Source organism: Mustela nivalis, assembly GCF_964662115.1.
Source record: "Mustela nivalis genome assembly, chromosome: 6".
Taxonomy (NCBI): domain Eukaryota; kingdom Metazoa; phylum Chordata; class Mammalia; order Carnivora; family Mustelidae; genus Mustela; species Mustela nivalis.
Genome location: NC_139025.1, coordinates 123,270,902 through 123,287,174, shown reverse-complemented (window position 1 = coordinate 123,287,174; position 16,273 = coordinate 123,270,902). Strand labels below are relative to the sequence as shown.

Sequence of the window (16,273 nt, the reverse complement as noted above, 5' to 3'; positions counted from 1 at the left end):
ATATGAGGAACAAGTATAATGAAGGGAAATGTGTTTTACTGTAAGACAATTACATATAAAGTCACAATGACATTTTGTAAGAGTTTCTGGAATATATTAAATTATTGTAGGAGAAAAGCGAAATTGAAACTAAAAATTAGTGTTCCTAAGACGTAAAATCATTAAAAATGCAAACAGTTTAAATACTGAATCAGAACAACTAGGTCTATTTATGACACTATATAGTTATAGATGGATAGAGATAAAGATATAGATAGATATATGCACATAAACAAACACTAGGGACCAACTTACCCTGTTTTTAAGAAAGTAGATATATATGGATTTGCTACAACACTGTATTTTTTTGCTGTTTTTAAAAAATATTTTCAATTTATTTATTTTCAGAAAAACAATATTCATTATTTTTTCACCACACCCAGTGCTCCATGCAATCAGTGCCCTCTATAATACAACATTGTAATTATACATCCATTGGTTCACTTATTCTGAACATATTCATGTACTAAAGATAAAGAAAAAAACATAAAAATTAATGCAGATGGAAATGTTCTGACAATTATCTTACTTCTCATTATGCAGATTACTTCTGACCAGAAAGAAAATGAGCACACTCATACAAGAGCAGGACTACCAAACTCCAGGAAGAGGCACAAAATCTTGCATACCTGGGCATCAGGCTCTGTAGTAAGCCTGGCATTCTGCTTTGTAGAGGTGAGCAAGGAAGAATTTCCACGATGCTGGATGCCCTATAAAACCATGGTCACAAGAGCACAGTGTACAGACATGAATGTCACAGGGGGCATATTCAATGCAAAGTCCAAGGACAGACCAAAAAAACTAGGGCTACCAAATCTAAGACCAAGCAAATTATTCCCATAAAATGTAAATTTAAGAAGCCAGTGTGCCACTGAGTGGTGGTGCATTACCAAGACATGAATTCCACAGTTCAGAATTACCAAGACATGAATTCCACAGTGGAGAAATAAGTCCAATTCATAGGAGATAAAAGAAAAGGCATAGGTTTTCAGGAATTCTATTCTTCACTTAGGTATCCAGGGTTATCAAGGCTGACCAAAGGTCATGCTAAAGGCATCAAAGGTTGAGGAATGGCAAATCATGGCCACATGGCAGGATCCCCGGAGCAGTGAGCTTTGACAGCTGACCTATTCCTTTCTCCAGGGACCTTACAAGAGCTCTGTGTACTGGACCACATAGTGGGGCCTGCCTCAGCAAGGCTAGGCTCCCATGGGAGCCATGTGCTCTGTTGTTTTGAGCTGCCCAGGGATGGGCATTGGTGCTCCTGTACCCTGTTCCTTCCTTTCAGTCCCATGTAGTATGCGGGTAAGCCTCAGGCCTGGAAACTCCCTGCCAGGCCTTCAGGATGGCAGCTCCTGGCTGCAGGCAGGTGCCCTGGAGCAGGGCATTTTGACAGCTGGCCAATCACTCTCTCCTTAGAACCTGTCCCAGTAGAGGATTCCCACACTTAGGGCCAAGTCTTGCTTGGCTCAGCCCCTCCAAGAGGTCAAAAGTCTCCTGAGCCATGGGGCATGCAGATCTATAGTAATACCAACCGGTAAGCAGGTTCTTGTGGGCAGCAAACTCATGTGTCACCACTGGCTTAGTTGGGTCAATGATGAGAGCTCTCATTGTCTCAATGAGAGTGATGATGACCAAAAATCATGCTCAATAGGATTATGCTGAGACCCAATGCAGGGGACCATGTAAGGGTCAGCATCCTTGAGATCCTTGGGGCCCTAGGGGAGCACTGCAGTTGGGGGCTTGAGGCAAATGATCACTTGAGACTCCCCACTGTGACCCTGGTTTACCCGTGGGCCTCCAGGTGCCCATGAGGTGTTCATGCATTTGGCCTGGCCTACCACCACATTTCTCCTACCAGGACAACTCCTAGGGAACCTGGCTTAGCAACCCTGTTCTCCTTGAGTCATTAGCAGGCCTTGGTAGCCAGTTCCTCATCACAACCTCAACCAAGAGAGGTGAGTGGAAGTCTTTGGCTTAGAGAGAAACCACAGATGCCATTGTGGTGGGTTCAGGGAGCCCACATCAGGACATTGGCTCAGATAATGGCATTGGCCTATGGTAGGAGCACTCATTTTCCAAATGGCATTGGCTTTCTCATGAACACATGCCCTTGAGCTATCCCATGTGCAGAGGAAGTGAAATGTTGGCGAGTCAAAGACATAAACTCAAAAGGGTGGGAATGATGTCATAGGCCTGTGTACACCTGAGGGCTACTGATGTCTACAGGTGTGGGCCATGGGCCTCTGGATGGTGGGCGTGGGCCCTTGGGATCAGAGGCCTCTGTCTCCTTCAGCTACAGGTGGTTACTCAAGCCCCACCCTTTCCCATGCTTCCCAGCAGTGGAAAGGTCAGACCCCCTGTCACTTGCAACTGACTCTCAAACAGTTTGGGACACTGTAAACCTGTTTAACACACCTCTTACTGATTCCTTGTGCTCATGAGACAGAAAGGTTCTACCAGACCTTGGGGAGGAAACAGTGAGTCCCAGATGATAGCCGGCATCGGGCCTGAGCCTCTGGCCCAGGCCATTAATACTTCAGAATGTGTTTCTGGAGAAGTAGTGCAACAGGGTGAGAGTCGAGACCATTGTCCAGGGCAAGCCATGGACACTATAAATTATTCTTATGGTGTATAGTGGCCAGAGTGGCCAGAGATTCTTTCCTCAGGGATGGAGAACATGGGTGCCTGGGCAAACTTTGGTCAAGGCCTGGTTCTGGACCAGAGATAGCCCAATCCATGGGAAGGTGACAGTACACCCAAACTAGCAGAGCTGGCACCCTTCCCTTGAGAAACATGCAGAGATAGGGGAGAGTACTCAAGAACTTAGAGTGCCTGGTCATGTTCTAAAGCCTGACCCAGCAATAGTAATATCAGGAGGGAGCCCTGCATTCCATCAGGCAGGCTTGTCCAAGAATAAGCATCGGTGACCCTGGAAACTGTACTCCTTATGGACCCAGGGGGCGTGTGGTATATCAGTCTCTCCTTAAACCCATGTCCAAGCCAAGGATCCTAGCCCTGAAATACAATTCTACTTTGGCACCAAACCAGAAGGAACAACGTCTCCAGTACTGAGGGCATGGCATTCTGTAAAAAGCACCCACAGTAAACAGGTTCTGGATGCAAAGGGACCTCACTTATTGCCCTGGCAATCCTGGGCCAAAGAAAAGAACTAATATGGTCGCAAAGGAAAAGAAGACCTAAAAATCATGCTCAATCGGATTACACAGAGCCCAAACGAGGACTCTGTGCCAAGAGCAGCATCCCCCAGACCCTCGGGAACCTGCAAGGGTGCTGCAGTTGGGGGCTTGAGGAGAATGATCTCCAGGGGCTATCGGCTACAGCCCTGGAATGTCTGTGCACATCAGGGGACCACTCGAGTTGTTGAGACATGCCACCTGGAAAACCAATCCCTCTCTCAGGACACCTCCTTGGGTGCCACGCCTTAGGAAACATTGTCTCCTTGTGTCTTGCAGCAGGCCTAGGGCACAAGGTGGTAAGTGCAGCGTAGGCCACGACAGGTGAGTGGGACACTCTGGGCCTGGTGGGAAATGGCAGGCGCCATGGCGTCGCCCGTGACGCAAGAATCACGGCAAGGGCTCTGGCTCCACCACTGAGCTACGGCTGGAGGCGCACGTTGTCCACACAGCGTTGGCTTGCCCGTGATCAGGCTCCCTTGAGCCATCCCAGGTGAGGGAACGTGAACGTTGGGCCACGGGACTGGCCGGGACTGGATCCCGGGGGGATGCCGCCATAGATGCGCGTGGCCATGAGGCCTCCTTGGACCTCCCTTTCTGTCCGGTGCAACCGTGAGGAAACGGGTCGGGAGACCCTTGGCGTCAGGGACTTCTGTCCCCCTCAGCGAGTGGCGGTTGCTCGAGCCAACCCCAGAGCATGTTTCTTCGGGCTGGAGCGGGCAGAGCTCCTGCCCTAGGCACCAGACTCCCAAGGACTTTGGGAGCCTGGGAGGCTGCTGAAGTACAGCCCTCGATGTTTGCTTGGGCTGCCGATTGAGCATCGTTTGGCTGGACCTGGGCAAGAATGGGCGAGTCCCAGGCCACAGTGGGCAATGGGCGAGAGCCTGTCCGGCCAGGCCCCCAGAGGAGGGGCCGCCACGCGGGCAGACTCTGGACCCTGTTGCAGGACGGGCATTGGTCCCCTGCCTTCCGCTGGTGGGAGACCGTGACCCGCGACTCCCTCTCCAGACGTGGACCGTCTGGGCATGGGGGCCAACGTTGGCTGCGAGTGCCAGCGCCCGGATGCACGGACGGCAGCCGGGCCAATCTGGGTTTGGCGTCTGCCTGGCCCTAATAAGTTCTGGGGCCGCCCCCGTTGGCTCGGGGCCCGGGAGGCATCGGGGGAGCACTCGATAAGCTTGTGTTCCCGGCCACGTTCGGGGGCCTTTCTTAGCAAGGGGTGGTTCCCACAGGGGCCCTGATCTCCACAGTTTCTGGAGGACCAGGGATGTACAGTGGCTCCCCAGGGCCCTTTTCCTTGCTTGCGGGAGCTCCGAGCCTTGGGTCGTTCTTTCCTCCACCCGCCTGGCCAGCAGCGGCCAGGGCTTCGGGCGTGACCAATCGTGGCCGCATGGGGCACGTGCCAGAGAGCAGGCCGTTCTGACAGCCGGCCTCTCCCTCTGTCCTTAGAACCCCATCCCCCAGGGAGGATCTCGCCTTGACGACCAAGTCTGGCTTCTCCCAGCCACGCCCAAAGGGCCCGGGTCTCGGATCGCCGGGGCATGGCTCCGTCCCGACCGCTCCCTCGGTAAGGAGGGGATCCGGGTGGGCAGGGACCTCACGCGTCGCCCCCGGCTTGCTTGGGTCAATGATGAGAACTCATATGGTCTCGAAGAGCGATGATGACCTAAAAATCATGCTCAATAGGATTACGCTGAGGCCCAGTGCAGGGGACTGTGCGGGGATCAGCATCCCCCAGACCCTCGGGGCATTTGAGGGCGCGCTGCAGTTGGGCGCCTGAGGTGAACAAACTCTCGAGCGGCTCCGCGCGTTGGGCCCGGAGCGTAGGCGTCTCTGTGCGTGCCCACGGGGGTGTTCTGGCACTCAAGCTGGCCCACCGCCCTAAACTTCTTCCCAGGAAAGCTCCCCGGGAGCCAGGGCTTCGCCATGCTCGTCCCCTCGTGTCTTTCGGCGGGCCTGGCCGGCTAGATCATCGGTGTGTCGACATGCAGCAGAGGTGAGCGGAAGCCCCTGGGCTCGGAGGGAGGCCCGAGACGCCTTGAGAAGCGGGTAGCCCAGCAGTGACTCTGCAGCAGGCCGTGGGCTTGGGGTGGCGGTCCTCGTGGTCCAGACGTCGTGGACCTCCCCGGGAGCGGGTGCCCTAGAGCCATCCCAGGGACAGGGAACGGGAGCGTGGGGCCGGGCGGCTGGCAAGACCTGGAAAGCGCAGTGTGGCCGCCATAGGCCCAGGTGACCCTGAGGCCCCCTGACCCATCTGGGCGTGTCTCGTGGGCCTACGAACGTAGTGGACGTGAGACTTGTGGTCTCAGAAGCTTCTGTGATCTTCTGCCATGGGGTGTTGCTCGAGGCCCGGGACTTGGCTTGTTTCCGCGGGCTGACGAGGCCTGAGCTCCTGCCCCACAGCACAGACGCCCAAGGCGTTGGAGACCCCACCAGGCTGCTTGCGAAGAGCGCAAGAGGATTCCTTGTGCTCGCGAGACAGCCGGGTTCCACGGGTCTACGGGGCGGAATCTGTGAGTGCGGGGCCCCAGCAGCCATTGGGTCGGAGCCTCTCTCCGGAGGCTCTCAAGCACCCGGGACCAGGTCCTGACGAAGCGGCGATGCACGGCAAGAGTCGGGTACCTCGCCCAGGGCAGCAGGTCGGTGGTGTGCCTGGCCGTAGTGGTGGACAGTGACCTGGCATTCAGAGCTCGGCCCTGGGGCAGCCGTGGGCCAGAGCCACCTTGGGCTTCCAAGGTAGGGGCTCAAATCCTTGGCTCCCAGGTGGGACCAGGGGTGGGTGGGCGGCGTCCTGGTCAAAAGGCCCTGACCGTCCCCCTCGCTCACGTCGAAGGGAGACAGCGGGGACACGTCACAACCCTGTGCTCCGTGCCATGTTCACGGACCGTTCTGCCGACGGTGGTGCTGACACAGGGGCCTAGATCTCCCTTGTTGGGGATGCCCTGGTAAGGGCAGCTGGGGCCCTGGTCCCTGCTCGGTCGTCTCGCCCATCAGCCATGCGTGGGTCGGTCGTATGCCCGGCCCCCACCGGCCAGGACGTTGGGAAAGGTAGCCCTCGGACGTCTGGCCGGTGCCCCGGACCCGGGCTTTTGGACAGCTGGTCTCTCCTTCTCTCCTCAGAATCGCATCCACAAGCGGGGAGATCGCCCGCACCAGCTCGTCTTGCCTGGCCCGGCCCTGCCCACAGGTCCAATGTCTCAGGACCCCGGCTCATGGCGCAGTCCGCCACCCAGCCCCGGTAAGCAGGTTCTGGGGGCGACGCGACCGCACGCATCGCCGCCAACCTGCTTGGGTCAATGATGAGAACTCAAATGGTCTCGAAGAGCGATGATGACCTAAAAATCATGCTCAATAGGATTACGCTGAGGCCCAATGCAGGCGTCTGTGCCGGGGTCAGCATCCCCCGGAGCCTCGGGGCCCTGGAGGGGCGCTGCCGTTGGGAGCTTGAGGCCAAAGATCCCCCGGGGATCCCTGCTCCTGCCCTGGAAAGCCCGTGCACGTCAGGGCCCCCTCGAGGTGTGGAGGCAGCGCACCTGGCCTAGAGACTGAATCCCCTCCCCTGGACAGCTCCCTGGGAGCCATGCCTTAGGAACCCTTGTCTCCTTGTGTCTTGCAGCAGGCCTTGGGCGCCAGGTGGTCGGCGCGGCGTTGGCCACGACAGGTGAGTGGGAGACTCTGGGCCTGGAGGGAGATGGCAGGCGCCCCGGGCGTCGTCCGCGAGGCCGGAATCACGGCACGGGCTCTGGCTCCACCACTGAGCTACGGCTGGAGGCCCCCGTTGTCCACACAGCGTTGGCTTGCGCGTGATCAGGCTCCCTTGAGCCATCGCAGGTGCAGGGAACGCGAACGTTGGGCCGCGGGACTGGCCGGGACTGGATCCCGGGGGGATGCCGCCATAGATGTGCGTGGCCCTGAGGCCTCCTTGGACATCCCTTTGCGTCCTGTGCGCCCGTGAGGAGACGGGTCGGGTGACCCTTGGCGTAAGGGACTTCTGTCCCCCTCAGCGAGTGGCGGTTGCTCGAGCCAACCCCAGCACATGTTTCTTCGGGCTGGAGCGGGCAGAGCTCCTGCCCTAGGCACCAGACTCCCAAGGACTTTGGGAGCCTGGGAGGCTGCTGAAGTACAGCCCTCGATGTTTGCTTGGGCTGCCGATTGAGCATCGTTGTGCTGGACCTGGGCAAGAATGGGCGAGCCCCAGGCCACAGTGGGCATTGGGTGAGAGCCTGTCCGGCCAGGCCCCCAGAGGAGGGGCCGCCACGCGGGCAGACTGTGGACCCTGTTGCAGGGCGGGCATTGGTCCCCTGCCTTCCGCTGTTGGGAGACCGTGACCCGCGACTCCCTCTCCAGACGTGGACCGTCTGGGCATGGGGGCCAACGTTGGCTGCAGGTGCCAGCGCCCGGATGCACGGACGGCAGCCGGGCCAATCTGGGGTTGGCGTCTGCCTGGCCCTAATAAGTTCTGGGGCCGCCCCCGTTGGCTCGGGGCCCGGGAGGCATCGGGGGAGCACTCGATAAGCTTGTGTTCCCGGCCACGTTCAGGGGCCTTTCTTAGCAAGGGGTGGTTCCCACAGGGGCCCTGATCTCCACAGTTTCTGGAGGACCAGGGATGTACAGCGGCTCCCCAGGGCCCATTTCCTTGCTTGCGGGGGCTCCGAGCCTTGGGTCGTTCTTTCCTCCACCCGCCTGGCCAGCAGCGGCCAGGGCTTCGGGCGTGACCGATCGTGGCCTCATGGGGCACGTGACAGAGAGCAGGCCGTTCTGACAGCCGGCCTCTCCCTCTGTCCTTAGAACCCCATCCCCCAGGGAGGATCTCGCCTTGACGACCAAGTCTGGCTTCTCCCAGCCACGCCCAAAGGGCCCGGGTCTCGGATCGCCGGGGCAAGGCTCCGTCCCGACCGCTCCCTCGGTAAGGAGGGGTTCCGGGTGGGCAGGGACCTCAGGCGTCGCCCCCGGCTTGCTTGGGTCAATGATGAGAACTCATATGGTCTTGAAGAGCGATGATGACCTAAAAATCATGCTCAATAGGATTACGCTGAGGCCCAGTGCAGGGGACCGTGCGGGGATCAGCATCCCCCAGACCCTCGGGGCATTTGAGGGCGCGCTGCAGTTGGGCGCTAGAGGTGAATGAACTCTCGAGCGTCTCCGCGCGTTGGGCCCAGAGCGTTGGCGCCTCTGCGCGTGCCCACGGGGGTGTTCTGGCACTCACGCTGGCCCACCGCCCTAATCCTCTTCCCAGGACAGCTCCCCGGGAGCCAGGGCTTCGCCATGCTCGTCCCCTCGTGTCCTTCGGCGGGCCTGGCCGGTTAGGTCCTCGGTGTGTCGACATGCAGCAGAGGTGAGCGGAAGCCCCTGGGCTCGGAGGGAGGCCCGAGACGCCTTGAGAAGTGGGTAGCCCAGCAGTGACTCTGCAGCAGGCTGTGGGCTTGGGGTGGCGGTCCTCGTGGTCCAGACGTCGTGGACCTCCCCGGGAGCGGGTGCCCTAGAGCCATCCCAGGGACAGGGAACGGGAGCGTGGGGCCGGGCGGCGGGAAGACCTGGAAAGCGCAGTGTGGCCGGGCCGCCATAGGCCCAGGTGACCCTGAGGCCCCCTGACCCATCTGGGCGTTTCTCGTGGGCCTACGAACGTAGTGGACGTGAGACTTGTGGTCTCAGAAGCTTCTGTGATCTTCTGCCACGGGGTGTTGCTCGAGGCCCGGGACTTGGCTTGTTTCCGCGGGCTGACGAGGCCTGAGCTCCTGCCCCACTGAGCAGACGCCCAAGGCGTTGGAGACCCCACCAGGCTGCTTGCGAAGAGCGCAAGAGGATTCCTTGTGCTCGCGAGACAGCCGGGTTCCACGGGGCTACGGGGCGATATCTGCGAGTGCCGGGCCCCAGCAGCCATTGGGTCGGAGCCTCTCTCCGGAGGCTATCAAGCACCCGGGACCGGGTCCTGACGAAGCGGCGCTGCACGGCGAGAGTCGGGTACCTCGCCCAGGGCAGCAGGTCGGTGGTGTGCCTGGCCGTAGTGGTGGACAGTGACCTGGCATTCAGAGCTCGGCCCTGGGGCAGCCGTGGGCCAGAGCCACCTTGGGCTTCCAGGGTAGGGGCTCAAATCCTTGGCTCCCAGGTGGGACCAGGGGTGGGTGGGCGGCGTCCTGGTCAAAAGGCCCTGACCGCTTCCCTCGGCTCACGTCCAAGGGAGAGAGCGGGGACACGTCAAAACCCTGTGATCCGTCCCATGTTCACGGACCATTCTGCCGACGGTGGTGCTGACACAGGGGCCTAGATCTCCCTTGTTTGGTGATGCCCTGGTAAGGGCAGCTGGGGCCCAGGTCCGTGCTCGGTCGTCTCGCCCATCAGCCATGCGTGGGTCGGCCGTATGCCCGGCCCCCACCGGCCAGGACGTTGGGAAAGGTAGCCCTCGGACGTCTGGCCGGTGCCCCGGACCCGGGCTTTTGGACAGCTGGTCTCTCCGTCTCTCCTCAGAACCGCATCCACAAGCGGGGAGATCGCCCGCACCAGCTCGTCTTGCCTGGCCCGGCCCTGCCCACAGGTCCAATGTCTCAGGACCCCGGCTCATGGCGCAGTCCGCCACCCAGCCCCGGTAAGCAGGTTCTGGGGGCGACGCGACCGCACGCATCGCCGCCAACCTGCTTGGGTCAATGATGAGAACTCAAATGGTCTCGAGAGCGATGATGACCTAAAAATCATGCTCAATAGGATTACGCTGAGGCCCAATGCAGGCGTCTGTGCCGGGGTCAGCATCCCCCGGAGCCTCGGGGCCCTGGAGGGGCGCTGCCGTTGGGAGCTTGAGGCCAAGGATCCCCCGGGGATCCCTGCTCCTGCCCTGGAAAGCCCGTGCCCGTCAGGGCCCCCTCGAGGTGTGGAGGCAGCGCACCTGGCCTAGAGACTGAATCCCCTCCCCTGGACAGCTCCCTGGGAGCCATGCCTTAGGAACCCTTGTCTCCTTGTGTCTTGCAGCAGGCCTTGGGCGCCAGGTGGTCGGCGCGGCGTTGGCCACGACAGGTGAGTGGGAGACTCTGGGCCTGGTGGGAGATGGCAGGCGCCACGGGCGTCGACCGCGAGGCCGGAATCACGGCACGGGCTCTGGCTCCAACACTGAGCTACGGCTGGAGGCCCCCGTTGTCCACACAGCGTTGGCTTGCGCGTGATCAGTCTCCCTTGAGCCATCGCAGGTGCAGGGAACGCGAACGTTGGGCCGCGGGACTGGCCGGGACTGGATCCCGGGGGGATGCCGCCATAGATGCGCGTGGCCCTGAGGCCTCCTTGGACCTCCCTTTGCGTCCTGTGCGCCCGTGAGGAGACGGGTCGGGAGACCCTTGGCGTCAGGGACTTCTGTCCCCCTCAGCGAGTGGCGGTTGCTCGAGCCAAACCCAGAGCAAGTTTCTTCGGGCTGGAGCGGGCAGAGCTCCTGCCCTAGGCACCAGACTCCCAAGGACTTTGGGAGCCTGGGAGGCTGCTGAAGTACAGCCCTCGATGTTTGCTTGGGCTGCCGATTGAGCATCGTTTGGCTGTACCTGGGCAAGAATGGGCGAGCCCCAGGCCACAGTGGGCATTGGGAGAGAGCCTGTCCGGCCAGGCCCCCAGAGGAGGGGCCGCCACGCGGGCAGACTGTGGACCCTGTTGCAGGGCGGGCATTGGTCCCCTGCCTTCCGCTGGTGGGAGACCGTGACCCGCGACTCCCTCTCCAGACGTGGACCGTCTGGGCATGGGGGCCAACGTTGGCTGCAGGTGCCAGCGCCCAGATGCACGGACGGCAGCCGGTCCAATCTGGGTTTGGCGTCTGCCTGGCCCTAATAAGTTCTGGGGCCGCCCCCGTTGGCTCGGGGCCCGGGAGGCATCGGGGGAGCACTCGATAAGCTTGTGTTCCCGGCCACGTTCGGGGGCCTTTCTTAGCAAGGGGTGGTTCCCACAGGGGCCCTGATCTCCACAGTTTCTGGAGGACCAGGGATGTACAGCGGCTCCCCAGGGCCCATTTCCTTGCTTGCGGGGGCTCCGAGCCTTGGGTCGTTCTTTCCTCCACCCGCCTGGCCAGCAGCGGCCAGGGCTTCGGGCATGACCGATCGTGGCCGCATGGGGCACGTGCCAGAGAGCAGGCCGTTCTGACAGCCGGCCTCTCCCTCTGTCCTTAGAACCCCATCCCCCAGGGAGGATCTCGCCTTGACGACCAAGTCTGGCTTCTCCCAGCCACGCCCAAAGGGCCCGGGTCTCGGATCGCCGGGGCATGGCTCCGTCCCGACCGCTCCCTCGGTAAGGAGGGGTTCCGGGTGGGCAGGGACCTCACGCGTCGCCCCCGGCTTGCTTGGGTCAATGATGAGAACTCATATGGTCTCGAAGAGCGATGATGACCTAAAAATCATGCTCAATAGGATTACGCTGAGGCCCAGTGCAGGGGACCGTGCGGGGATCAGCATCCCCCAGACCCTCGGGGCATTTGAGGGCGCGCTGCAGTTGGGCGCTAGAGGTGAACGAACTCTCGAGCGTCTCCGCGCGTTGGGCCCTGAGCGTAGGCGCCTCTGCGCGTGCCCACGGGGGTGGTCTGGCACTCAAGCTGGCCCACCGCCCTAATCCTCTTCCCAGGACAGCTCCCCGGGAGCCAGGGCTTCGCCATGCTCGTCCCCTCGTGTCCTTCGGCGGGCCTGGCCGGCTAGGTCCTCTGTGTGTCGACATGCAGCAGAGGTGAGCGGAAGCCCCTGGGCTCGGAGGGAGGCCCGAGACGCCTTGAGAAGCGGGTAGCCCAGCAGTGACTCTGCAGCAGGCCGTGGGCTTGGGGTGGCGGTCCTCGTGGTCCAGACGTCGTGGACCTCCCCGGGAGCGGGTGCCCTAGAGCCATCCCAGGGACAGGGAACGGGAGCGTGGGGCCGGGCGGCTGGCAAGACCTGGAAAGCGCAGTGTGGCCGCCATAGGCCGAGGTGACCCTGAGGCCCCCTGACCCATCTGGGCGTGTCTCGTGGGCCTACGAACGTAGTGGACGTGAGACTTGTGGTCTCAGAAGCTTCTGTGATCTTCTGCCACGGGGTGTTGCTCGAGGCCCGGGACTTGGCTTGTTTCCGCGGGCTGACGAGGCCTGAGCTCCTGCCCCACAGCGCAGACGCCCAAGGCGTTGGAGACCCCACCAGGCTGCTTGCGAAGAGCGCAAGAGGATTCCTTGTGCTCGCGAGACAGCCGGGTTCCACGGGGCTATGGGGCGGAATCTGCGAGTGCCGGGCCCCAGCAGCCATTGGGTCGGAGCCTCTCTCCGGAGGCTCTCAAGCACCCGGGACCGGGTCCTGACGAAGCGGCGCTGCACGGCGAGAGTCGGGTACCTCGCCCAGGGCAGCAGGTCGGTGGTGTGCCTGGCCGTAGTGGTGGACAGTGACCTGGCATTCAGAGCTCGGCCCTGGGGCAGCCGTGGGCCAGAGCCACCTTGGGCTTCCAGGGTAGGGGCTCAAATCCTTGGCTCCCAGGTGGGACCAGGGGTGGGTGGGCGGCGTCCTGGTCAAAAGGCCCTGACCGCCCCCCTCGGCTCACGTCCAAGGGAGACAGCGGGGACACGTCAAAAGCCTGTGCTCCGTCCCATGTTCACGGACCGTTCTGCCGACGGTGGTGCTGACACAGGGGCCTAGATCTCCCTTGTTTGGGGATGCCCTGGTAAGGGCAGCTGGGGCCCTGGGCCCTGCTCCGTCGTCTCGCACATCAGCCATGCGTGGGTCGGCCGTATGCCCGGCCCCCACCGGCCAGGACGATGGGAAAGGTAGCCCTCGGACGTCTGGCCGGTGCCCCAGACCCGGGCTTTTGGACAGCTGGTCTCTCCGTCTCTCCTCAGAACCGCATCCACAAGCGGGGAGATCGCCCGCACCAGCTCGTCTTGCCTGGCCCGGCCCTGCCCACAGGTCCAATGTCTCAGGACCCCGGCTCATGGCGCAGTCCGCCACCCAGCCCCGGTAAGCAGGTTCTGGGGGCGACGCGACCGCACGCATCACCGCCAACCTGCTTGGGTCAATGATGAGAACTCAAATGGTCTCGAAGAGCGATGATGACCTAAAAATCATGCTCAATAGGATTACGCTGAGGCCCAATGCAGGCGTCTGTGCCGGGGTCAGCATCCCCCGGAGCCTCGGGGCCCTGGAGGGGCGCTGCCGTTGGGAGCTTGAGGCCAAGGATCCCCCGGGGATCCCTGCTCCTGCCCTGGAAATCCCGTGCACGTCAGGGCCCCCTCGATGTGTGGAGGCAGCGCACCTGGCCTAGAGACTGAATCCCCTCCCCTGGACAGCTCCCTGGGAGCCATGCCTTAAGAACCCTTGTCTCCTTGTGTCTTGCAGCAGGCCTTGGGCGCCAGGTGGTCGGCGCGGCGTTGGCCACGACAGGTGAGTGGGAGACTCTGGGCCTGGAGGGAGATGGCAGGTGCCACGGGCGTCGTCCGCGAGGCCGGAATCACGGCACGGGCTCTGGCTCCACCACTGAGCTACGGCTGGAGGCCCCCGTTGTCCACACAGCGTTGGCTTGCGCGTGATCAGGCTCCCTTGAGCCATCGCAGGTGCAGGGAACGCGAACGTTGGGCCGCGGGACTGGCCGGGACTGCATCCCGGGGGGATGCCGCCATAGATGCGCGTGGCCCTGAGGCCTCCTTGGACCTCCCTTTGCGTCCTGTGCGCCCGTGAGGAGACGGGTCGGGAGACCCTTGGCATCAGGGACTTCTGTCCCCCTCAGCGAGTGGCGGTTGCTCGAGCCAACCCCAGAGCAAGTTTCTTCGGGCTGGAGCGGGCAGAGCTCCTGCCCTAGGCACCAGACTCCCAAGGACTTTGGGAGCCTGGGAGGCTGCTGAAGTACAACCCTCCATGTTTGCTTGGGCTGCCGATTGAGCATCGTTTGGCTGGACCTGGGCAAGAATGGGCAAGCCCCAGGCCACAGTGGGCATTGGGCGAGAGCCTGTCCGGCCAGGCCCCCAGAGGAGGGGCCGCCACGCGGGCAGACTCTGGACCCTGTTGCAGGGCGGGCATTGGTCCCCTGCCTTCCGCTGGTGGGAGACCATGACCCGCGACTCCCTCTCCAGACGTGGACCGTCTGGGCATGGGGGCCAACGTTGGCTGCAGGTGCCAGCGCCCGGATGCACGGACGGCAGCCGGGCCAATCTGGGTTTGGCGTCTGCCTGGCCCTAATAAGTTCTGGGGCCGCCCCCGTTGGCTCGGGGCCCGGGAGGCATCGGGGGAGCACTCGATAAGCTTGTGTTCCCGGCCACGTTCGGGGGCCTTTCTTAGCAAGGGGTGGTTCCCACAGGGGCCCTGATCTCCACAGTTTCTGGAGGACCAGGGATGTACAGCGGCTCCCCAGGGCCCATTTCCTTGCTTGCGGGGGCTCCGAGCCTTGGGTCGTTCTTTCCTCCACCCGCCTGGCCAGCAGCGGCCAGGGCTTCGGGCGTGACCGATCGTGGCCGCATGGGGCACGTGCCAGAGAGCAGGCCGTTCTGACAGCCGGCCTCTCCCTCTGTCCTTAGAACCCCATCCCCCAGGGAGGATCTCGCCTTGACGACCAAGTCTGGCTTCTCCCAGCCACGCCCAAAGGGCCCGGGTCTCGGATCGCCGGGGCATGGCTCCGTCCCGACCGCTCCCTCGGTAAGGAGGGGTTCCGGGTGGGCAGGGACCTCACGCGTCGCCCCCGGCTTGCTTGGGTCAATGATGAGAACTCATATGGTCTCGAAGAGCGATGATGACCTAAAAATCATGCTCAATAGGATTACGCTGAGGCCCAGTGCAGGGGACCGTGCGGGGATCAGCATCCCCCAGACCCTCGGGGCATTTGAGGGCGCGCTGCAGTTGGGCGCTAGAGGTGAACGAACTCTCGAGCGTCTCCGCGCGTTGGGCCCTGAGCGTAGGCGCCTCTGCGCGTGCCCACGGGGGTGGTCTGGCACTCAAGCTGGCCCACCGCCCTAATCCTCTTCCCAGGACAGCTCCCCGGGAGCCAGGGCTTCGCCATGCTCGTCCCCTCGTGTCCTTCGGCGGGCCTGGCCGGCTAGGTCCTCGGTGTGTCGACATGCAGCAGAGGTGAGCGGAAGCCCCTGGGCTCGGAGGGAGGCCCGAGACGCCTTGAGAAGCGGGTAGCCCAGCAGTGACTCTGCAGCAGGCCGTGGGCTTGGGGTGGCGGTCCTCATGGTCCAGACGTCGTGGACCTCCCAGGGAGCGGGTGCCCTAGAGCCATCCCAGGGACAGGGAACGGGAGCGTGGGGCCGGGCGGCTGGCAAGACCTGGAAAGCGCAGTGTGGCCGCCATAGGCCCAGGTGACCCTGAGGCCCCCTGACCCATCTGGGCGTGTCTCGTGGGCCTACGAACGTAGTGGACGTGAGACTTGTGGTCTCAGAAGCTTCTGTGATCTTCTGCCACAAGGTGTTGCTCGAGGCCCGGGACTTGGCTTGTTTCCGCGGGCTGACGAGGCCTGAGCTCCTGCCCCACAGCGCAGACGCCCAAGGCATTGGAGACCCCACCAGGCTGCTTGCGAAGAGCGCAAGAGGATTCCTTGTGCTCGCGAGACAGCCGGGTTCCACGGGGCTACGGGGCGGAATCTGCGAGTGCCGGGCCCCAGCAGCCATTGGGTCGGAGCCTCTCTCCGGAGGCTCTCAAGCACCCGGGACCGGGTCCTGACGAAGCGGCGCTGCACGGCGAGAGTCGGGTACCTCGCCCAGGGCAGCAGGTCGGTGGTGTGCCTGGCTGTAGTGGTGGACAGTGACCTGGCATTCAGAGCTCGGCCCTGGGGCAGCCGTGGGCCAGAGCCACCTTGGGCTTCCAGGGTAGGGGCTCAAATCCTTGGCTCCCAGGTGGGACCAGGGGTGGGTGGGCGGCGTCCTGGTCAAAAGGCCCTGACCGCCCCCCTCGGCTCACGTCCAAGGGAGACAGCGGGGACACGTCAAAAGCCTGTGCTCCGTCCCATGTTCACGGACCGTTCTGCCGACGGTGGTGCTGACACAGGGGCCTAGATCTCCCTTGTTTGGGGATGCCCTGGTAAGGGCAGCTGGGGCCCTGGGCCCTGCTCCGTCGTCTCGCCCATCAGCCATGCGTGGGTCGGCC

General features: G+C 62.1%; 2 protein-coding genes across 2 annotated transcripts; both read left to right on the top strand.

Moving 5' to 3' along the window:
• Positions 1 to 5,836: 5,836 nt before the first annotated feature.
• On the top strand, positions 5,837 to 11,887 carry LOC309866660 (uncharacterized protein; the record flags this gene model as incomplete). Its single annotated transcript, XM_082734451.1, has 5 exons — positions 5,837 to 5,854; positions 9,634 to 9,819; positions 10,197 to 10,241; positions 11,369 to 11,486; positions 11,817 to 11,887. The coding sequence occupies 5 exons, from the start codon at positions 5,837 to 5,839 to the stop codon at positions 11,885 to 11,887; spliced, it is 438 nt and encodes a 145-aa protein (XP_082590577.1).
• A 936-nt stretch (positions 11,888 to 12,823) lies between these two features.
• On the top strand, positions 12,824 to 15,313 carry LOC309866659 (uncharacterized protein; the record flags this gene model as incomplete). Its single annotated transcript, XM_082734450.1, has 4 exons — positions 12,824 to 13,159; positions 13,538 to 13,582; positions 14,710 to 14,827; positions 15,158 to 15,313. Exons 1-4 carry the CDS (start codon positions 12,918 to 12,920, stop codon positions 15,311 to 15,313), a joined length of 561 nt encoding a protein of 186 aa, XP_082590576.1. The 5' UTR covers positions 12,824 to 12,917.
• Between the last annotated feature and the right edge of the window lie 960 nt (positions 15,314 to 16,273).